This window comes from Nuphar pumila, chromosome 2 (assembly GCF_984573655.1).
Source record: "Nuphar pumila chromosome 2, dmNupPumi1.hap1.1, whole genome shotgun sequence".
In the NCBI taxonomy this organism is placed as follows: Eukaryota; Viridiplantae; Streptophyta; class Magnoliopsida; order Nymphaeales; family Nymphaeaceae; genus Nuphar; species Nuphar pumila.
In genome coordinates, this window is record NC_143250.1 from 135,154,236 (window position 1) to 135,178,391 (window position 24,156).

The 24,156-nt window shown below is 39.1% G+C and overlaps 1 protein-coding gene across 1 annotated transcript; it reads right to left on the minus strand.

Moving 5' to 3' along the window:
• Window positions 1-453: 453 nt before the first annotated feature.
• Window positions 454-23,885, minus strand: LOC149847201 (ubiquitin-conjugating enzyme E2 variant 1D-like). The gene is made up of 4 exons (XM_089996866.1): window positions 23,698-23,885; window positions 16,044-16,183; window positions 14,787-14,912; window positions 454-859 (listed from the first exon to the last, which is right to left on the minus strand). The coding sequence occupies exons 1-4, from the start codon at window positions 23,729-23,731 to the stop codon at window positions 719-721; spliced, it is 441 nt and encodes a 146-aa protein (XP_089852992.1). The 5' UTR covers window positions 23,732-23,885; the 3' UTR covers window positions 454-718.
• Window positions 23,886-24,156: the final 271 nt, after the last annotated feature.

A 24,156-nucleotide genomic window follows, 5' to 3' on the forward strand; every position in this document is an offset into this window, starting at 1 on the left:
CTTTAAAAACAAAAACTGTCCCCCGTGCCTGTCAGGAATACACATCCATGGTATCAAATTCATGAGATCCATTCAATTTGGTGATGCCCACAAGTTGGCCCTATGAGATAAGTGATCTTTGTATGCATTTTATTACAGTTCAACCTTTCTGTTTTCAATGAATGAAAACCATTTTTTTTTTCTCTCGTTCCTATTTGCGAATGTCTCCATATTAATGCTTGCAAGCCTCGAGCATCTGCTTTTTGTGAATATCCATAGCATGGTCTACAACTCATTGTTTTTAACATCACTCTTGTGGGGTCGAATGAAATAGCTGGATGATCAGGTCACACTATCATAACCAAGTGGTTCATGGCTATTTCAATCAAAGAACCTTTTAGGATAACACAAAATACTACAAGCTTCCACAGGCAACCATTGATTGCTTAATAGCGTCAAAACTTGAGCAAAAAGTTTTACCCTTTAAATGCCAGAAAAGACAGCCAGTAATCACAATTATTTACACTGATAGGACAAACAGAGAAATTCAAGTTTGAGTTTTGTTCTTTCTAGATGTTCCAAACCATGACACACGCAGTTCTTCAACAAGAAGCATAGCCCCTTGCAATGAAGTTCAATGAGAAACACAAGGAGTAGACAACCAAGAGCTTGTCAGTGTTCTTAGACATGGACGCTCATGCAGATGACAATGACAGTACATTTGGATAGTAGCTTGTTTCTAAAAGAAGGTTCCTTCGGGAGGCTGAACCAACTTACGGTTATGAGGAGCTGCCATCTCTTTCTTCAGTTGTACCAGTATGTCCTCCATCATGTACTCCCGCTGCCAATTTGCCAGTATTCCAAATTTCTTTGGATCCACCTGCATCCCCAAAAACTTGCTATCAAATGAACTTGAAAACATCGTATGGCATGAGATGCTTAGCAGGCAAGCCTGAGCAAATATAAACATTGACCACATAACCTTATAAATGTTCCAATCACTAAATCATGCAGAATAAGCTTCAGTCCTATCAACCGAAAGGCCTCAACATTAAAATACAATATTGCATGCAAAGATATGGATGTCATCTTGAAACTGCAACACTCAGGGAAGCCACACACTTGCAAATATCTATCGCAACTTGAAGAACATGCATGGATATGCATCAAAATGGTAGGTCACGAAGATTCAAAAAGTTCACTAAAAAATTCAAAATGGAAAACTGAAAGCATCTGAAAATTTTTACACTAACAGGCCGCCTGGCAATTGTATTTTCAAGAGACGGAGCAAGAGGTATGCATACCTTTATTACATAGCTATTACATAGTTATTACATAGGCCAGGCATCCAAACAGTGGCCTGCAAAGGGCCAGATTCTGCCCAATGTTCAAGCCCAAGCCCAAAAAAACTCTCAACATTCAGAATATCTCTTGAAAAACATTGTTACTGGCCAACTCCTTAGCATGCCAAACGGCATTGAACCTAGCATCATCCTTACATTGGCTCAAACAGTGATCAGGATCTCTGATCGACCATAATCAAGATATACAAGAGCTTGTGGTGATTGTTCTGGGCCAAAAATTAAAAAAAAAAAAAAGTGGCAACAGCACAGAAAACATGTGAACACTTTTAGGTTATAGCTACCAAACTCTCTACTTCAAGGCCCCTTCTGCAATCGAACAAAACCTAGCATGAGTGGCTCCAAATAGTTCAAATGATACTACCATAATATATAGTCAAAACATCTACAACTTCCCACTTGGGAACCACTAGCTAAGCTAACACAAGCACAGTAACCTACTAAGTAGGACCGCCTTTTCCACAAGCAAGATGATAGAAGAATCCTTTTCCCCACAAGCAAGAACATAATAGAAGTAAGAGTTCCATCAGAAAAAGAAATATTATATGCATACAGTTAGCAGGAAGGAAGCTTTTGAACTTAAAGGTCACCTAGCAAATGATTTACTATTCCTAGATCTTACACGTTACAATGTGTCAACCACCTATAACCCAGAGTTACCGGAAACGCCTATGTATAAGGGGAAGCGCGCTTCCCCGAGACGCGTTTCGGAAGCGCGAAACGCGGCGCTTCCGAAATGCACAGGGAAGCGCACGTAAAAAAGAAGAAGCGCGTCCCCCTTTAAAGGGACGCGTTTCCCTTTAAAGGAAAATGCGTCCCCTTTAAAGGGAATCGCGTCCCCCTTTAAAGGGAATCGCGTCCCCCTTTAAAAGGGGACGCGTTTGCGAAATACCAATTTTACCCTTTTTCAAAACGAAAATGACATGTGAAAAACAAGAAACTAAAAAAAAATTCTGAAAAAGGGCAAAACAGACATTTTAAAAAAATCGTGAAAACTTAAGAACGAAGTTTTGCTTTTTCACCCGACTCCTCTCTCTCTCTCTCTCTCTCTCTCTCTCTCTCTCTCTCTCTCTCTCACTTTCGGCCACCGGCGACCTCCAACGACCGGCGACCTCCGACGATCTGCGACCTCCGACGATCTTCTACCTCCGCCGATCGGCTACCTCCGACGATCGGCGACCTCTGACGATCGGCGACCTCCTCCTTTGTTGACATCCGAAGACCTCGATCAACGTTGGCAATGTCTCTGTTCAAGTATGTTCCTCTCTCTTCCACTGAGGTTCAGCTCGAGGTCATCCAAAATTTGTTGTGAGAGGAACTGAGGCGTACGCCTCAAGTACTGAGGCGTACGCCTCTCACAACAAATGCGATGAGGCGAAGCGAGGCGTTGAGCCTGCGCTTCGCCTCTGAGGCGTACGCCTCAGGTACTGCACAACACTGGTTCGGGGGCAGCGTCCCCGATTTTTTTTTTTTTGACATAAAATAAAAAATGGCTACAATTATTAATAAAAAAACTATTTCATATGGACAAATCGAACTATTTGTTGCAGTCAGGGCTGGGTAGGACTGGGCTGGGCTACAAAAATAGATAAAAATCTATTTCATATGGAATCAGGGCTGGGCTAGCCGGCTAGGACTGGGCTTTTAAAAAAAACTAACTGTTACGGTAGCCTCCCGAAACAGTTATTTATTTTTTATTTTTTAAAAGCCCAATCCTAGCCCAACCCTGATTCCATATGAAATAGATTTTTATCCATTTTTTGTAGCCCAGCCCAGTACCCAGCGTCGTTTTTTTTTTTTGAGATAAAATAAAAATGGCTACAATTATTAATAAAAATCTATTTCATATGGACAAATCAAACTATTTGCTGTAGTCAGGGTTGGGCTACAAAAATGGATAAAAATCTATTTCATATGGAATCGAAGTTGGGCTAGGAATGAGCTTTTAAATTTTTTTTTTAACTGGACTGGGAGGCCCATATTTTGCTTTGATGAAGGGTTTTCGAGTGATATAGGGCTGGTGTCTGACTTGTGTGGTGTGAGGTTCAGCTCGTGAGTAGAGGTTTGATTCCTTCATTCTCTCTGGAAAGTACATTTAGGGAACAGGGGATTGTTAGAGACTATTTGTTTCATTTTCCCGTTGCAATAACATGATGGTCTTTTTCTTTTGTGTTATCAATATGATGATCATTTATATTCTTATTTGAGTCCCATGAATGAACAGTATATTAGTTGAGAAACATTTCACATTTTGTGGTTTAACTGAGTTTATTTGGTTGTCTTTTTTAGAAATAAGGGTTAATGCAATATTTTTTTATCATTCTTGTAGGTTTTAACTTTTAAGTCATTTTGACGATTGCTTGAATCTTGATTCCTGATCAGATTGACTGGATCACTTTTATTATTCTTTTACTGTTGGATATATATGGATTATTGATTTATTGTTTTCAATTTCAAAGTCAATGAAAAACATGTTCTGCCTCCACAAGTTGTCTTATGGTTTCATTATGGTGTTTGATCTTGCAGACTTCTAGAATCTATTCTCTCCTTGATCTCTTGAAGTGATTTTGCTTTATGTGAATTCTGAACTTACATGTTGATCAAGTGAACCAAGCATGATAAAAGAAACAAAACAAAAGAGATACTTATAAGTATCCTATAATATATAAAAAATATATTATAGGAAAATTCTTGAATTCATATTATAAAAACATATTATACAAAATGTATACCAAGCATGATTGAGCTTATCATCCCTATTAAGTATGAATTCTTTGATATACCGAGCGTGGGCACACCCAGGCTCGGCACATTTACTCTATCAGAAGAGTGGGGCAACTAGTATGTTGCAGCTAGTTGTTTAAAATTTTAAATAAATATCATTATTGTTAGTAACAGTCGGCCAATATGAATTTTGTTTTTCTTCGTTGTTATGTTATCTTATTTTGGCATTTTTTCATAAATGCAAACTTTTGAAAGAACTTTTTTTTTTGTTTGCTTTATCATAGTATATTATAGAATCATAGATCTTTCACCTCCTTAAATGATGTTTATTTATTTGTTTTAGTAATTGGTAAATTATGAGTAATGATTTGTGTTCTTCACTCTCCATCATTTACTATTAATAATAGCTTTTTTAAAGTGTTTTAGGTTGATTCTGATACTTTTATGATGCAGATATATTTGCATGTTCTTTGCTTCATTGATGACCATCTCAAGCTATGATCACGATAATTCTGATGACGATGACGATTCTTTGTACAATTTGGAGCATGAATCATCTAGTGGTGTTGGGAAGGGCAAGAAGAGGTCTTCTACTTGTCCATATCAGTTTAAGGACCGAAACGAAAATTGTTTTGATGAGGAAGATGAAGAAGAATATGACTTGGATCACTACTATTCTTAAGATGACCAAGATGATGAACCACCTAGCATGCATAAAACAACAGTGCTATGGCGCCATGTATTGAAACAAAAGAAGAGTGGCCAAGGAAAGCAAGGTGGAACCCAAGTTTTTATGTGCAGGCACTGCAAAAATATTTATCATGGGTCATATACTCGAGTTTTTGCACATCTCATGGGATCTCCAAAGGGACAAAGTGTTGGGATTGCCTTTTGCCCTGTAGTTGCAAAAAATGCAGAATTGGCAAAAAAAAATTAAGAGGCAAGTTCGTCGAGTGGAGGTTTCATCAAGTGCATTTGAGTTGAGGAGATCAAGAATTGATACTCCAAAGAAGCCTATAAGTATGACTACATCATCTAGTGGAAGCCGAAAAACAGTTGATATTCGTGATACCTTTAAAAAGGTAGAAAGAGATGATGTAGATCACAAAATTATCAGATTTTTGTGTGCAAATGGCATACCTTTCAATGTGCTTCAATCACCATATTGGGAAGAGATGATATCTGCAGTTAGTAAAGTGCCCGGATATAAACCCCCATCATATGAAAAAGCGCGAACAATGTTGCTTGACAGTGAAAAAGAGTGTGTTCACAGGGAGTTAAATGAATTTCGAGAAAAGTTTGAGGAGTTTGGAGTTTCCATTGTCTCAGACGATTGGACAAATATCAAGAACAAACACTTGATAAATATACTTGCCTCAAACTGTTTTGGCTCGATGTTCTTATATGCAAGCGATTTTTCTAATGTGCAACAGTCAGCTGCAAACATTGCCGAGTTTTTGAAGACGGGATTTAAACTTGTGGGGCCTTCTAATGTAGTGCAAGTGATTACAGACAATGCAGCAAATTGCAAGTTAGCAAGTGAAGAATTAAAACAAACGTACAAGTATATTTTTTGGTCACCTTGTGTTGTGCACACACTTAATTTGATCTTCAAGGATTTGGCACATGAGTTTCATTGGTTGGGAGTAACATATTTGCAGAGTAAAAAAATTGTGAAGTATATCACAAATCATTCAAAAGCACTAGCAATCTTTAGAAGCAATGAAAAATTAGAATTAATAAAGATTGCAAAAACAAGGTTTGCTTCACATTATACTACTTTAAAACGCTTGCTTGATATGAGGGAGAGCTTAAAGCTCATAGTAATTTCAGATAGATGGAGCGATTGGAAGCAATCATGCACGGATGAAATTATGAAAAAAAAGGCTCTTACAACATAAACAACTGTTCTTGATGAAGAATATTGGAATTCTGTACGTTTAGCATTATTGATTACAAAACCCATCTATAAGATGATTAAATTTTGTGATCAGGAAGGCCCTATAATTGGTGAAGTGTATGAAGGCATGGACAACATGTTAGGGGAAATCAAAGACAATCTAAAAGGACAACCAGATTTATATGAAAAGATTCATAAGATTGTCTCAAATAGATGTGATAGAATGAATGTGCCTCTCCATAGTCTAGCCCACATGCTTACTCCAAAATATTACGAGTCGGAGTATCTCAAAATCCCAGTAGCAGGAGGGGTCAAACGAGTTTCTCCTGGTAAAAATTTAATTCTATCTATTTAATAGAGTTTAAAGTTAAATGATTTAATTATTTTATTATTTCATTTGCATTTTCTTGTTATAGTTACTAAGCATTTTTTTTTGTAGAAAAGGATAATGATATCTTAGACGGTGCAATACTCGCGCTTGAAGTCATATCTTCTGAAAATGAAGAGTTATCTACACTTTATAGGTCACAACTTGTGGCTTTTGCATCAAGAAGTAGAAGATTTAGCTGAAATGCAGCACGAATAGATGCACTGAATCCTACAATGTCAGTTCTTAATTGGTGGCGTTTTTATGGTGGTGATACACCGGAGTTGAGAGCATTAGCCATTAAGGTTTTATCTCAACCTATTAGCACATCTTCTGCAGAAAGAGTGTGGAGCACCTATAGTTACATTCACAATGTTAAAAGAAATAGGGTCAATGAAGATCGTGCTGATACCTTAGTGTATATTCATTCCAATCTTCGATTGATTGACAGGTATAATTAAACTGTGTTGTACTTTTGTTTTGGTATTTTTTTTCTCTTTTTTTATCATTGATTGTTTATTAGCATTCATATTTTATATTCTTGTTATAAAAGGTGCAACAATCGCTATAAAGAAAGGCCTAGTCGAAAATGAGATATCAATCCAGAACTTCCTATTGTAGAAGAAAATACGTTGAGATTAGAGGATATGCGATGGAGAGATTTGGATGATAGTGCACAACAATCAAGCACTATTTCCAAATTCAAACATAAAGATGCACAACCAAGAGCTCCATTACCTCCAATAATTATACGTACAAATGAAGTTGAAGAGGATACAAATCAATCCATCAGAGCTAGTAGAACTGCAGATATACAAGAGCGACCATCAGTTCCTCAAGGTCGGATTGATCGTTTCTTTAGCCGGAGACCTAGGCAAGGTATGTTGATATTGTGTTTTTTATATTTTAAATTATAGTTTTTGAACATTTTAATTTTTTAACGTATTTATTATAGGAAATGAAGGAAGGAGCAGAAGACATGGTCGTGGAGGACAAGATGCACGTGATGATGCAGAAAGTTCGCGATCTATTGCTGACTTGAAGGGGAAGAGAAAGATGACAGATTAATGAACTCTTGAATTATTATTTTTTTTTTTATGATGTAGTTGGAGTAGTCCAACTTAAAAACTTTTATATACAACAAGAATGTGAATTATGATCTTCTTTAGATGTATAATTTTTTAAATGCTTGACAGTTGCAATATGATGCATTTGTTAGATAATTACAACTTATATTATTTATTGTCTATATACATGTTTTATTTTGTCAATGATGACATAAATCTTAGTTTTTGATAAAATAAAAATATATAATTACATTTTCGCTTCCCTTTCGATTCTTATTCGCTTCCCTTTCGATTCTTATTCGCTTCCCTTTCGCTTCTCACTCGAATCCTATGTCGCTTCCTTCTTCACTTCTTAGGTCGCTTCCGGTTCGCTCCCTAGGTCGCTTCCGAGAGGCTTCCTAGGTCGCTTCCGAGACGCTTCCTCATTCGCTCCTAAGTCGTCTCGCGCTTCCCGCTTCCTAAAATTTTAGAAGTGTCTCGCTTCCCTCTTTCGCTTCCCGTATCGCTTCCCGCTTCCGCTTCACGTATCGCTTCCCGCTTCCTCGACTGGCAACTCTGCTATAACCTTCCAAAACTCATGCTCCACTCAACCAAGTCAATCAAACTCTCCATTAAACTGACACATCCACTCCTGTACATTGAGAAAGGAATTAGCTCTTGTTCTTTGAGAAAGGAATTATCATCTATTTAGATCACTCATAAATCCCTCCCCTTGAAGCTTCATATACCCGAAAAACATTGTTAAATCCAGTAATCCAAGGGATTGAAGCTAACTCACAGGGATTCGGACAACTGGGTGTTGCACCCACGTCGACGCGACGCAGGTGCATGTGCGGGTGCGGCACCCAGTGCGGTCAACCAGACCCTGGGTGCGATCAACGCACCCAAGGTCATTTATATCCAATTTTTGGACCAAAAAAAAATACCCGATGAAAAGGGCTGAGGGGAGGAGGATTAGGGCAAATTCTTTTTGCCCTAATCCTCCCGAGTTTGCTTCCTGTAGCCGACGCCCCGCCTTCGCCAATGCCGATGCCAACTCCTTCCGACCGCTCCTCAGTTATCAGGTACGTCTCTCTATCTCACTCTCACTCGCTCTCTCTCTCTCACAAGCTCTTCCTCACTCTCACAGACTCTCTTCTCTCACTCTCAGTCGCTCTCTCTCTCTCACTGTCTCTCTTCTCTCTGTCAGTCGCTCTCTGTCTCAGTCGCTCGCTCTCTCTCACTGTCTCTCTTCTCTCTGTCAGACGCTCTCTGTCTCAGTCACTCTCTTTCTCACAACCCGCCACCAACCTCCCTGTGCCTCTGTGTCTTGTACGCATTGTCGAAGGCCACCCTATGCCCAGGGTACCCCCGGTTCGACTGGGACTGAGCTCGACTCAGTCGAGCCCTCCTACCACAGACCCCCCCCCCCTCTCTCTTTGCACATTTTTTCGAAAACGGGGCAGGTTGGAGGCTCGCCTCCCCCGTCTTCTCCTTCACCCGCACCCATGTGACATAGGATTGAAGATATTTAAATCAACCATAAGAGTGATATAGAGTCCAATCTCACTATTACATGTAATGAAATAAGCGGAAGAAGCCAAGAATGCTAAAGCATTCACTATGTCCCACACGGACAAGTGCAACAAGCACAAGAGAGGAAATCCACTAAGGGATATACAAAGGGCCTTATAAAAAGGCTACACACATGAAAAATAATATCACTATTATTGAAGAGGAGCTCTCAAAAGCAATACCACATACATGGGGGGTTCCCCCTATTTATAAGAAAAGGAGACCAAAGGGGCTCCCAATAGAGTCGTTGGGAGCCCCCAACGGTCACATATGTGACCGTTGGGGGGCCCAACGACTCTATTGTGGGGCCCCTTTTCGGTATCCAAAAAATACATATTAAAAAATAAAAAGAAAAATAAAAAATAGTAAAATAAGAGAAACAAAATAAGTACCCCTATGGGGTACTTTGTGAAATGACCATAATACCCCTATCGGGTATTATGGTATTATTACATATGTTTTAACACCCCCCCCCCTCAAACTTTACGGGGGAATGACCGAAAGTTTGCCAAGAAGGAACAAGAAGCGAGGAGCAGGCAGGGCTTTGGTAAAGAAATCTGCAAGTTGATATTCTGAAGTGACATATGGCAGTGTAACTGTCCCACGAAGATATTCATCACGTACATAATGACAGTCCATCTCAATATGTTTAGTCCTTTCATGAAAGGTGTGGTTGCTGGCAATATAGATGGCACTTTTGTTGTCGCAACAAAGCTTCGAAGCACCGGTAATTTCGACTCCCATATCTTGAAGAAGACTTCGAAGCCACACAAGCTCCATTGTAGTGGTTGTCATAGCCCTGTATTCTGCTTCAGTAGAAGACAACGAGACTTTTTGTTGTTTCTTGCACCTCCAAGCAATTAGCGAATCTCCTAGAAAAACACAAAAGCCAGTAGTTGAGATTCGATCATTTGGGTTTCCTCCCTAGTCAGCATCAGTATAAGCCAGTAAGTCTAAGGAAGAGATTGAGGATAGGAATAGCCCTTTAGTCAAAGTATTTTTGATGTATCGAATGATTCGGAGCACAGCACTCATATGCACAGATGTAGGAGCATGCTGAAATTGACTTGCAGAGTGCACAGCATGAGCAATATCCGGCCTGGTGATAGTCAGATAGGTGAGGGAGCCTATGAGTTGCCTGTAGGGCGTAGGATCATCCAGCAGAACTCCATCCTCCAGTCGTAGTTTAGCATTGATAACCTCGGGAGTCTCCACCTTTTTGTCATCTGAAATCCCAGATTTGGAGCATATGTCTGCAGCAAGCTTCATCTGTGATAGTATATACCCTCGAGGAGAGTATGCTACTTCTATACCAAGAAAGTACCTGAGAAAACCCAGATCAGACATATCAAAATTATGTTTTAACATATTTTTAACATTAAGAATACCACTTTCATCATTGCCAGTGATGATCATATCATCAACATAAAGCAGAAGGATGATGATACTATTACCTGCACGTTTAACAAAGAGAGCAGTGTCAATATAACATGAACGAAATCCCAATTTTAACATGATAGCACTAAATCTATCGTACCAAGCCTTAGGGGCTTGTTTAAGACCATATAAAGCTTTTAATAACCGAAGAGTTTGACCTTGGTTAACATTAATTCCCGGCGGAGGGTCCATATATACTTCTTCATTCAACTGACCATTAAGAAAGGCATTTTTAACATCTAATTGAAATATAGGTCATTTCTTAGATGATGCTACTGCTATTAGAGTTCTAACACTTGTCATGCGAGCCACGGGGGCAAAAGTCTCCTCATAATCGATGTCATATTCTTGTGAATATCCCTTAGCAACTAATCTAGCTTTATAACGTTCTAGGGAACCATCACTTTTTGTTTTGACTTTGTAGACCCATCGACATCCTATAGCTTTTTTATTTGGAGGAAGATGAACTATTTCCCAAGTTTTAGCCTTATTTAAAGCATCTAGTTCAACTTTCATTGCTTCAACCCAATGAGGAATATTTTTTGCTTGATTATAGTGGGAAGGTTCATAGTAAGAATGCAAGGCAAATAGACAAGCTCTATATTTAGGTGAGAGAGTTTCATATGAGACAAACCTATTTGGTGGAATGGATTCTCTAGAAGAACGCCTAAGAGAGGTTTCTTCTAGGGGTTCATTAAGCTGCAAGAATTTTTCTAAAGCACTAATAGGTTGTGCTTCCTCACGTCGAGTGTATACTTGGAGATTGTCACCATTAGTTGGTGATACATCATTATCACGAGTGTATGACTCAAAAGATCATCATTTGAGTCTTCTAAAAGATCATTGATAAACATATAATCAATTTCATTTGGTTTTTCCAAAATTTCAAATCCATTTAAATCTTCTAAAAACGTCACATCTTTGGAAACAAATAATTTATTGTTCTTATAGTCAAAGCATCTATAGCCCTTTTGATTTTCACCATATCCTAAAAATACGCATTTTATTGCTTTAGGTGACAATTTATCTCTTTTATGCAAAAGAACAAAGCATTTACACCCGAAAATACGAAGACGATTGTAGTCGGGTGTCATATTGAAAAGTTTTTCATAAGGAGAGATATTATTCAATTTTGAAGATGGCATCCTATTGATTAAATAGGTGGAGGTCAACACGGCTTCGGCCCAAAAATTTTTAGGAATATTTTTCGAAATGAGTAAGGATCTAGTGGTTTCTAAAATATGTCTATGTTTTCTCTCCGCTAGACCGTTTTGTTGAGGAGTCCTTGGGCAAGATTTTTTATGACAAATGCCATGTTGTTTTAGATATGATTGAAAATCATTTGATAAGTACTCTCCACCCGAATCGGATCTAAGAATGGATATTTGACTTTGAAATTGATTTTGAACTTTTGCATGATATTCTTTGAAGAAGTTAAAAACTTCCGATTTAGCATTAAGAAAATAAATCCATACGTATCTAGTATAATCATCAATAAACGTAACATAATACGAATAACCACCTTTGGATAAAACCGGAGATGACCCCCATACATCGGAATGCACCAATTCAAAAGGTCTTGTTGTCACAAAAGTTCTAATAGGAAAAGGAGTAGACTTCATTTTTCCAAAAATGCAATCTTTGCAATTGATATCTTTTTCTTTACAAAACTTGTTTCCAAAAGGAAAAAGATACATTTTTGAGTAACTTGGATGTCCAAGTCTTTTATGCCAAGTTTCAATATTTTTGTCTTGGACATAAGTACAAAATGAGGTATTTGGAAGTGTTAAGTTATCCATAAAATAAAGGTCTCCCTTCCTATGGCCTTGCCCAATCCGCTTCCCGGACCGGAGATCCTGCACAAAGCACCCTTGGGATGAGAAAGATATTTCACATCCATGGTCGGCTATTTGAGAAACGGAAAAGAGGTTAAGATTTAATTTAGGAACTATTCTAACTTTTGGAACAAGAAAATTTTGAATATTTTTAGAATCAAGAGTTCCAATACCATTTATTTTGAGAAAAGTTCCATCGGCCGTAGAGACACAAGATAATTTTGAATTGGCGTGCACATTGGTTAATGCATTTTCATGAGGAATCATGTGAAAAGAGGCTCCGGAATCTAAAATCCAAGAGTACGTACCGGGAGGTGATGATGAGGCAATGGCGGCACCGGAGGTGGAAGAAATGAACTTTAGAATTTGTTGAAGAGCCAAGGAGATTTGTCCAAGAGTATCTTTGAGATCCCCGTTCTTGCCGTCATCTTCTTTGGTGGTGGATTCTTCAACGGAAGCCACCTTTGGCTTGAATGCCCCATTTAGCTTTGGGCAAACGGGTTTAATATGTCCCGGCTCATAACAATGGTGACATATAATCATTTTTCTTCCACCACTCCCTTGCTTACCAAAATGAGGTGGTTTGTATGTTTTAACATGATTGTCGGGTTTAGATACGGCAAGAACTTCCTCTATGCTTTTACTCATGCTATGCCTAGTCTCTTCTTGAGTAATCTCGGCAATAGCTTCTTCTAAGGGAGGAAACGTGGATCTATGGAGAAGTGAGGATCTCACTTGTTCAAATTCGGGACGAAGCCCAAATAAAAATTGAAACAATCTATCTTGTTCCATTTGTTTTTGTCTTAGAACCACATCCTCCATAGATACCCATTTAGGCTCTAAAAGAGTCAATTCATCCCACAAAGGATTTAGAGCACTATAGTAATCTTGTATGCTCATGTCACCTTGTTTTGTGGTTCTTACTTTTTCTTGCAAGAAATAAGCTCTTGCAAGATCCTTTTGGGTAAACATACCCTTCATAAAAAACCAAGCTTCATTTGCTCAGCGGAATTTTGCAATATTTGCATATACCTTGAGTTCGACATTATTCATAAACCATGCTAGGATTTTTGCATGGTTGCTCTCCCAATCTTCCATTTGATGATTATAATCTTCAATGGCCTTGAGACGAGCATCGCCTTCAAGTGCTTTCTCTTGATCTCCTTCCATCTTTGTGAGCTTAAGTTGGGGTTCCGGAACGGTTCCCATTACATAACCCCAAAGCTTCTTGCCTTTGAGATTATTCCCCATTGCGGATGCCCACATCATGTAATTTTTTCCATTGAGTTTGAATGATAGATCGATCTTGACTTCCATTGCTACACAATGAAGATGTGAGAAACAAAGGAAGTAGAGAGAGACAAGATTTTACCTTTAGAAGATCGTATGACTCTGATACCATGTAATGAAATAAGCGGAAGAAGCCAAGAATGCTAAAGCATTCACTATGTCCCACACGGACAAGTGCAACAAGCACAAGAGAGGAAATCCACTAAGGGATATACAAAGGGCCTTATAAAAAGGCTACACACATGAAAAATAATATCACTATTATTGAAGAGGAGCTCTCAAGAGCAATACCACATACATGGGGGGTTCCCCCTATTTATAAGAAAAGGAGACCAAAGGGGCTCCCAATAGAGTCGTTGGGAGCCCCCAACGGTCACATATGTGACCGTTGGGGGCCCCAACGACTCCATTGTGGGGCCTCTTTTCGGTATCCAAAAAATACATATTAAAAAATAAAAAGAAAAATAAAAAACAGTAAAATAAGAGAAACAAAATAAGTACCCCTATGGGGTACTTTGTGAAATGACCATAATACCCCTATCGGGTATTATGGTATTATTACATATGTTTTAACATTACATTATCTTGAAACTCAATCAACCTACATGTTTACCATCATTATTCCTCAAACATCCTTTCCCTACATGTATTCTTGAACTCAACTAAAAGGACTCTTAAAATTACTTTCAGTAGAAGCAGACATCAAACGATTGCATCCACCACCTTGCTTCATGGCCCTACAGTCTGAAATCTTTCCACCTCCCAACCACAGCCTATCTCAACCTTCCATCCCCTTGTTTTCCTGTTCATGGATAGTGAGTGCACCTTAGCTGCAAAAGCTATAGCCATAATACAAGAGAATCTATGTAAATTTTTCTCCCAAATAAGCATACTATATTCCTAACCCATACTATCTTTTCAATCAATAACTTTGCACTTATGTAATTTCTCATACATGAACAAGCATGTGGATGGATGAACCCTGGGAAATAGATTGATTTTCCCCACGGAGTAAGATGGCAACAAGGTTAGAAGAAACCTACCATTTTTTTGAGGAGATCACAAGATGGTTCAAGGAAACGCAGGAACCTACATAATGTGCTAGTAGAGACACCAAATTGAAAGCAAGACACAACAATTAAAAGCGGTATAAGTTGTTCCCCATATTAAAATGCCCAAAAAAGAATAAAAAAATATGATATTGATATTTTAATTGATTTGGCCAGTATATGTATCAAGACAAAGAAGAGAAACAGAAGACAGAATCCTTACCGCTCCAGTCTCATGATTCACACATGTCATGTTAACCCGTGAATGGAACCAGACACTTGGAGGTTTGTCTGGATAATCTTTGTCACAGAATAGCTTCAATTGATAGATGCGACCCTCATGCACAGACTGCACACAGAAAAAGCCTAGTGAAGAATCTTCCAAAGCACAAGACAAATGATTACAGAAAACAACATTTACACAGACCAGAAGCTCTTCTAATTTCAACAATTTGTATCCAAGGACTGCTCCAGAAGAAAACATCATTACATGTTCAAGAAAGATGGAGAAACAATGTAAAAACAAATACATGGAATAATTCAATGATTCCAACCAACTCAGCTAAGGAAATTTTCTGCTTGAACAGTATCCAGATACTGTTTTGTGCATGGATGGTAAACTGCAGCTGTAAGGAAAAGTTGTTCCAGAAAACTGGTTGCTGGGCTACTGAAAGGACATATAGCAGTTTTGTATGAAATTTTTTTAACAGCATAACTAAGAACTTGTAACCAATAAAAACATGAATTTGGTAGCACCATCAGATACTGCCACCAATTTCACCCATTTCAAAATGAAAGGGAGAAATCCACCCGGTCAATATGGCTCCTGCTATGTAACACAGACACTTCTAACAGGGCAATGCACCCGTGTCACACCATGTGAGTGTGACACTTGAAACATGGCTTCCTTTGTGTCAAGTGAAGTCAACCACACTGAGGTCCATTTATGTCCGAAAGTGGATTCGGCTAATCCCAACAAAGTCCAGTTTTATCTATACTATATACATAAATGCACACACACACACACACACACACACACACACACACACACACACACACACACACACACACACACACACGTGTGTGTATATCCGCACCCCCACACCAAAGTTTTTTGAAATTTTCATGCATCATCCGCACCTGCACCCTGTGACATAGGGCTCCTGCAATCACAAACCATTTACCAAATGCCTGATAACTGACAATCCACTTATGTCCTCGATTTTTTTGTTTCTCATAAAACTTCCTTAACCGAAGAACAAAGTATATCAATATCAGATGCACCAAGGGAATGGGAATAAAACTGAAAGAGATCATCATATATGAATCAACATTATCACCATTAACAAATACCTAAAAAGTGAAAGCTAGCATGGCACATGCATGAAAGGAAGACAACTTAGAATGAGGCACATAGGCATTATCATACAAGAAATGCACACATGCAGAGAGCAAAAAGTCTGATGAAAATTTCACTTACATTGTGAGGACCAATTATGGTACCCATCCAAGACCGCATGTAAATGTCATCCCCATCATCCATTCCATAGCTAACTGTCCCATCTCCAATACCCTTTTCTCCACGTTCTAGTTCTTCCAGCAATCTGAAATTTCGAGGTACTGCATAGTAAATGCAGGAGAAAAAGTTAGGAACTAGTAGTTACACATTATTTTCTTAAGGAATGAATAACTTGATCATGATAACACCATTTGAAAGAATGGTCACCAATATGGGTCAGCTATTTCTTGGGAAGGATTTTCTTGGGAGATATTAAAAGAAATTATTTTTCTCAGGGAATACCTCAAAAAATATCTGCACTAAGAAATGAAAAAAAAAATCAAAATTAAAAAAGAATAGGTTTTAGTATAATTTCTTACAAAAAATATGAATAAAAAGTTAAAATTTTTATTTAAAGCATAGAAACAAAAAATAGCAAAGATGTACACTTAAAATATAAAAAGAAAAATCATGATGCTTTCAATATAGAAATACCTTAGAAAATATCATCTAAAAAAAAAATACCATGATGTTTCAAGTCTGTCCATTTTCTTTGATAAAACCTATTAAAAGGTGATACTTTTCAAAATATTGTTGATATTGGTGACTATGTTTCAAGGAAAATAAAGAATTTTTCCTCAACAGATAACAATAAAAAGGATTAAGCATATCTAAAGACTGGCAAAATTGCACTGAATTGGAAGTTGTAATAGCTATAGTCAGTATTCCAGGGAGGATAAATTGACCAGCAGAAATAGATACATTTTCATAGTGCCACTCATAAGGCAACGGGAAAAGATCATGTTGCTGGTCGCGGGCACTCAAAGTTTGGCTAAGATGGTATTTATAGCAAGGAAGAAAGACATTTTTATTAATAATACCAGCATATCTAACCTTTCTCTTTATTTCTATTGGAAGTCGGATAAAATCATGTTTAAAAGAGGGTCTGGCTTTGAATTATCCTATTCAAAGAAAATGTCAAACAATTTCAAAGACATTACCCAGGTACCAACAACCTTTGAAACCACCTACTTTGGGATCATACTTTGTTCAAAGAGCTAAAAATTTTATCATGGGAGGATTGGGAAGATGTCCATGTCACAAGCTCATGTTTTAGAGCCTTAATCTTAGCTCCATGAGCAAGACCCAGAGGGAACAAGTGCTCCGTCATTTGGAAGTGATGCATATCACTAGCTTGGCGGCATACTTGAAAGGAATGTCTATGAAGAAATAGCCTGCATGCCCATGATTACATGGGCTATCCATAGCTCACTATCCTTATAGGTGAGGGAAATGCAGGCATGTAGGACGTGAAATGCATGTAGCAAGCACCTGCCTTGGATTGGGAGATGTAGATTGGGCCAACATGACAAAAATGTATAGTGATGTTTTGTTGGGATGACACCTTGTTATCTGCACTTGTAAAAATAGTTTTTGGTCCTGACTGATCCAAGTCAAAACTGGCAATTCTACCTTTATTTGAACTTCTTAGTCACACAAACACATTACATAGAACAAACTTCAACCAAGAAGCAACCTGATCAGCAAGAAGGTGTTTTGGCCACCGTAATGGAAATCTAGAAGCAACCTAAGCAAGAGACACAACATAAGCCACAAAGTCCAAATAACCAAAAAAGTTTAGATAAAAGGACATCAATTATCACCCATGTTTTGATATTACTATTGTACGCACGCTCTTAATATACCAAACCAAGAATAGTGGATGATAATGTGATTCCAATATGACACAGATTCCGGTTCCACTTCTCACTCGATGCAGATGGCTCGCATCTCATTCATTGTGCCCTTCTTTTTATTCCGCTTATCTACATGTAATGTCCCTTTCGAGAACTCGTCTATGGCATTCGTATGACCACCACATCCTTAGATTACTTGAGCATTAGTTTCACAGATGTTGGAGTGTGTCGCTCATATTCGATGAGTATGCAGTGGCAAATGGTGGAACGAGCGACGGCACCTGCAATGGTTCATCCTAGTTGGGACACCAGTAGTTGGGGATTTGCAGGAGAACAGAGTACCCGCTGGTCTGGTACAAGAAGTTTTTTATTTTTGTAAAACTTTTGTGGTTTCTTTATTCTTGGTACACCTTGGGTTAGTATAAGTATGTATGTTGTAACACCACGTATTGATGAGAGAAGAGGAATAATAACAATCGCTCGTTCTCGTGGATGTAGGCACATTGTCGAACCACGTAAAATCTCTGTGTTATTTTTCTTGTTGATTATTTTTCGCAGATTCATCGCAATAGCTGCACTCATTCTCAACAACTGGTATCAGAGCTCAGATGACGATATCCGGGGTTTCATCTGCGAGATTTGATCTGGTTAAGTTCGATGGAACCAGTAATTTCGGATTATGGCAGAGAAGAGTGAAGGACCTTTTGGTGTAGCAGGGCATGGTGAAGGCATTATGCGAAAAGAAACCGGAAGGCATGGAGAAGTTAGATTGGAAAGATCTAGAAGCGAAGATTGTGGCAACTATCAGGCTTTGTCTAGCAGATGACGTGATGTATCATGTCATGAATGAAGAATCACCGGCGACAGTTTGACTGAAACTGGAAAGCCGATATATATCCAAGTCTTTGACAAACAAGCTTTATCTTAAGCAGAAGTTGTTTGGTCTTAAGATGTCAGAGGGCTCAGATCTGAGCCAACACATCAACGTGTTCAATCAAATCTTCAGTGATTTGAAATGAGTTGATGTGAAGTTCGAAGACGAAGACAAAGCATTGATGTTGTTGAATTCTTTATCGGCATCACCTGCATACGATAATTTGGTTACGACTCTGATGTGGGGAAAGGAAAGTCTTGAGTTGGAAGACGTCACAGGTGCTCTATTAGGCTTTCATCAATGGAAAAAAGCTAGTGATGAGACGTCACAAGGTGAAGGGCTTATGGTGAGAGGTAACCAGGAACGTGGAAGAAGCAAGTCTCGTAATGATTCGAGAAATAATAAAGCCTGGTCTAAATCAAGGAAGAAGAAGGACTTCACTTGCTACAAGTGCGGAAAAAAGGGGCACATTAAACGAGATTGCCCAGAGAAAAAGAAAGGCAATGCAAAGAACAAAGAGAGTCCATCAAAGTCGGCAAACGTAGTGGAAGAAGAAGACTAAAGAGAGCGGTGACAGTGATATGCTTTCTGTTTCATCCGTTTCAGAAGATCTGACAGATTCGTGGATCATGGATTCAGCATGCTCCTATCACATGACTCCAAATAAAGATTGGTTTGACACCTACAAGTTAGTAAATTTTGGTTCTGTTCTGATGGGCAACGATGCATTGCAAAGTGGCTGGAATAGGGAATATCAGAATTAAGATGTTTGATGGTGTGGTTAGAACGTCGTGTGATGTTAGACATGTGTCGGATTTAAGGAAGAATCTGATTTCATTGGGCACTTTAGATTGTAACGATTGTAGTTACAAATCTGAAAGTGGAGTAACGAAAATAAGTAAAGGTGTGTTGACTAAAGGGACAGAAACTAGTAGGAAATATCTATAGACTACTAAGTACCACGGTTGTAGGTGGAGTTGCTGCTGCAGAGTCTGAGTCAGATAGTACTGTTCTATGGCATATGCGGCTAGGACATATGGGTGAGAGTGGGATGATGGAGCTTCATAAGAGAAATCTTTTAAAGGGTGTCAAGACATGCAAGCTCGAGTTCTGTAAGTATTATGTTCTTGAAAAACATAATAGGGTAAAGTTTGGGACAGCCACACACAAGACAAAGGGGATTCTCGATTATGTTCACATAGATCTTTGGAGTCCGGTCAGCATAGCGTCACGAGGAGGACATATATACTTCGTGAGTTTCATTGACGATTACTCGCAAAAGGTTTGGGTGTACTTCATGCAACACAAGTCAGAAACGTTTGCCAAGTGTAAGTTGTGGAAAGCTGAAGTAGAGACTCAAAAAGAGAAGAAGATTAAATGTCTCAGGTCAGATAATAGCATTGAGTATACAGATTCGAAATTCCAGGAGTTGTGTGAGCAGCAAGGGATTAAGAGACATTTCTCAGTTCGCAAGACAGCACAACAAAATGGTGTAATGGAAAGGATGAACAGAGCGATAGCTGAGAGAGCTCGGTGTCTCAAGTTGAAAGAAGGGCTTGAAAAGAGCTTCTGGGTAGAGGCCGTGAATATGGCATGTTTCTTGATTAACAGGTCACCGAGGGCAGCAGTAGATGAAAAAGTAGCAGAAGAGGTGTGGACGGGCAGTGCGGTAGACTACTCCGAATTGAGAATATTCGAATGTCCAGCCTATGTACATGTTTCTAGTGAAGATAGATCGAAGCTTGATGCAAAGTCTAGACAATGTATTTTTCTAGGTTATCAGAAAGGAGTGAAAGGCTTCAAGCTATGGGATCCAAAGGCAAACAAGGTGGTGATCAGTAGAGATGTGGTTTGTGATGAAAAAACCATGTTACAACATACTCAGGAGGAAGAGAAACAGATGTCAGAAAATTATAGCAATAATGAGCATGTAGTACAGGTAGAGTTAGGAACACGTGCTTCAAAGGACTCTAGCTCAAAGAGTAAGCGGCAGCACACTACAGCCACCGACAGGCCTAGGCACACCATCAGGCCTCCCACCAGGTATGGTTTTAAGGATTTGGTTTCTTATGTACTTATTACTAGCAACAGAGATCCTACTACTTTTCAGGAGGCAATTCTTAGCCAAGATAAAAGTAGATGGATGGGTGCTATGGTGGAGGAGATGGAGTCTCTGCATAAGAACTAGACATGGGATTTGGTGGAGCTTCCAGAAGGGAAGAGAGCAATAAGATGCAAATGAGTGTATAAGAGGAAAGAGATAGCGTCAGAAAAGGAGGGAGAAAAGTTCAAGGCTCGCCTAGTAGCAAAAGGTTACTCATTGAGGGAAGGAGTCGACTATGATGAGAATTTCTCTCAGGTGGTCAGACACACTTTCATCAGGGTAGTGTTGGCTTTAGTAGCACATTCAGACATGCAGTTGGAGCAGATGGATATAAAAACAACTTTTCTTTATGGTGATTTGGAGGAACATATTTACATGGTACAGCCAGAGGGGTTCGTCCATCCTGGTCAAGAACACTTAGTTTGTAAATTGAAGAAATCACTTTATGGACTAATGCAGTCCCCAAGGTAGTGGTACAAAAGATTTGACTCATACATGATCCGGATTGGCTACAAGCGTTGTGAGTATGATTGTTGCATGTATGTGAGAAATCTTGAAGATGGTTCTTTCATTTTTTTGTTACTCTATGTGGATGATATGTTGATTGTTGCAAAGAGTATGAGCAAAGTCAACAAGTTAAAGACCTTGTTGAGCAGAGAATTTGAAATGAAAGATCTAGGTACGGCCAAGAAGATTATTGGGATGAAGATTCGCAGGGGCAAAGTTTCTAGAAGACTATGGTTATCTCAGCTTAGCTATATTGAGAAGATATTGGATAGGTTCAACATGAGTAATGCAAAAACTGTGAGCACACCATTGGCGCATCATTTTAGATTATCTACCGCATAGTGCCCGAAGTCAGATGATGAGGTTCAAGACATGTCGAAGGTTCCATATGCAAGCGCAGTGGGATGTCTAATGTATGTCATGGTTTGTACAAGACCAGATTTGGCACACGTTGTCAGTGTAGTGAGCAAGTATCTATCAAATCCGGGTCGACAGCAATGGGACACTGTCAAGTGGATCTTTAGATATTTGAAAGGTACTACACAACATGGCATCATGTTTAGCAGTCAGAAAAATGATTGTTCGGTGACTTGGATGATAGGAGGTCTACAACAGGATATGTATTCAAGCTTGTAGGAGGGCCTATTTCCTGGAGATCCCTTGTGCAGCCTCTAGTTGCATTATCCACTACTGAGACTGAGTATATGGCTATTAACAAGGCTGCCAAAGAAGCTTTGTGGCTTACAGGGTTGGTCAAAGAGTTGGGCGTACAGTAAGGAGTTCAGCTACATTGTGATAGCCAGAGCGCCATCTGTTTGGCAAAGAACCAGTTGTATCATGTGAGGAATATAGATGTGAGGTTTCACAAAATCAGGGAGCTGGTGTCTTCTGGTGAAATATTGCTTAAGAAAGTTCACACTTACAAGAATGCAGCAGACATGCTGACAAAGCCTGTTACTACAGATAAGTTCAAGCATTGCTTGGACTTGATTAATGTCTCCAGTTGCTAGATGGGAGGCGCCCCAACTTAGTGTTCCAGGTGGAGTTCCCGGTTATACCTTCTTGTCTCCAAAGTGGTGGATATTGGCCAAGGTGGAGATTGTTGGAGTGTGTGGCTCATGTCTGATGAGTATACAATGGCAAATAGTGGAAAGAGCGATGGCACCTGTTGTGGTTCATCCTAGTTGGGACCATGGTTGCCAGTTGAGGAAGCGGGAAGCGAGGCACTTTCAAAATTTTAGAAAGCGGGAAGCGTGGGACCACTTAGGAGCGAATTGGGAATCGTCTCGGAAGCGACCTAGGAAGCGAGGGGAAAGCGAGGGGGGGGGGGAAGCGAAAAAAAAATATAAAATATAAAAAAATTGAAAAAAATGGGGGAAGCGAGGGGGAAGCGAAAAAAAAAATATAAAATATAAAAAAATTGAAAAAAATGGGGGAAGCGAGGGGGAAGCGTGATGGGAAGCGCACTTTCCATTAAAGGGAAGCGCATTTCCCATTAAAAGGAAAGCGCACCTCCCATTTAAAAGTGGCGCTTCCCCATGCATTTCGGAAGCGCGACGTTTCGCGCTTTCGAAGCACGCTTCCCTACTTACCTAGGCGCTTCCGGTAACTCTGGTTGGGACACCAGTAGTTGGGGATTTGCGGGAGAGCAGAGTACCCGCTGGTCTGGTACAAGAAGTTTTTTATTTTTGTAAAACTCTTGTGGTTTCTTTATTCTCGGTACACCTTGGGTTAGTATAAGTATGTATGTTGGAACCCCACTTATTGATGAGAGAAGAGGAATAATAACAGTCGCTCATTCTCGTGGACGCAAGCACATTGCCGAACCACCTAAAATCTCTGTGTTATTTTTCTTGTTGATTATTTTTCGCAGATTCATAGCAATAGCTGCACTCATTCTCAACAACAGAAGACATCGTAAAAAACAAAGCAAAAATATGAAATAGGTAGCAAAAGATAAAAGGCACACAATGGTTAGATAAACTTGTCTTCCTGAAAGAAAGCCCAGGAACTCTACAGTTTATAATAAGCCGACGACACCCAATCATCTTATAGGAGCACAAGAATTATTTGGGGAATTCCAAGTTTTCGGCAGATTTCTTCTCTCTACTTAATGGAATTAAATAGGATGAAGAGGACCAACCAGACAACAGAAAGAAGTTCACATATTCATCTAACCATGAAATCAAATACAACAAATAACTAACAAGACAATCTGCTGTTAATCTCACGGTAACATAGAGAACCCAAAAAGGAAGCAATAAAAAACGAGGACAGGATTAAATATTCAATCATCTCTAGAAAAAATTGCAAATTTTATCAGCATATGGCTAATTCCAAACAGCTCATCGATTTAACCAAAAACCGCAAACCCATTCATGGGGGAGAACAAAAAAGGAGACCCATCTCGCAAAATACACACTTTCCCCACAGAATCATGATTTGAACACATACCCACAACGCCAGATCCTCCGGAGCCGAGAGTCATGGATGGTTTTATTTTCTTTCCTTCCTTTCTTTCCGGCTATATGATGGAACTACAAGGGGGTGTACGAGATGATGAGACAATTAGAATCTGATTAAAGAAAGGTCACCCGCCATGTGTGGCGACCGCTCTCGCGAAAAGGAGAGAGAGAGAGAGAGAGAGAGAGTTCAATGGATCAGTGGTTGAGCTTTAGCAGGAATAAAGTGGTTTCCCAGCGTGAACATTATTTTGCCTTTTTTTTTGGAAATAAACGAAGGATTTCTTTTTTTAAGATGTTTTTATTTTAAATAAAATTTGTCCCATAAAACTCGTCCTCGTCCTCGTCCTCTTCGCCAAATCGTGATTAATCGAGAGAGAAATCTGTCAACATCAGCATTTGAAGTCCTTGGTAAATCACGATTAATTGGTAAGATCGTGATTTTTCGCTA

Bases quoted from the DNA above. Each gene is read 5' to 3' on its own strand.
- LOC149847201 (XM_089996866.1), bottom strand. From the start codon at position 23,731: ATGACTCTCGGCTCCGGAGGATCTGGCGTTGTGG. The intron at 14,913-16,043 runs GTAAGTGAAATT...TTCTGTGTGCAG, and splicing joins CCATAATTGGTCCTCACAAT to TCTGTGCATGAGGGTCGCAT. The intron at 860-14,786 runs GTAAGGATTCTG...TTGGGGATGCAG, and splicing joins TGAATCATGAGACTGGAGCG to GTGGATCCAAAGAAATTTGG.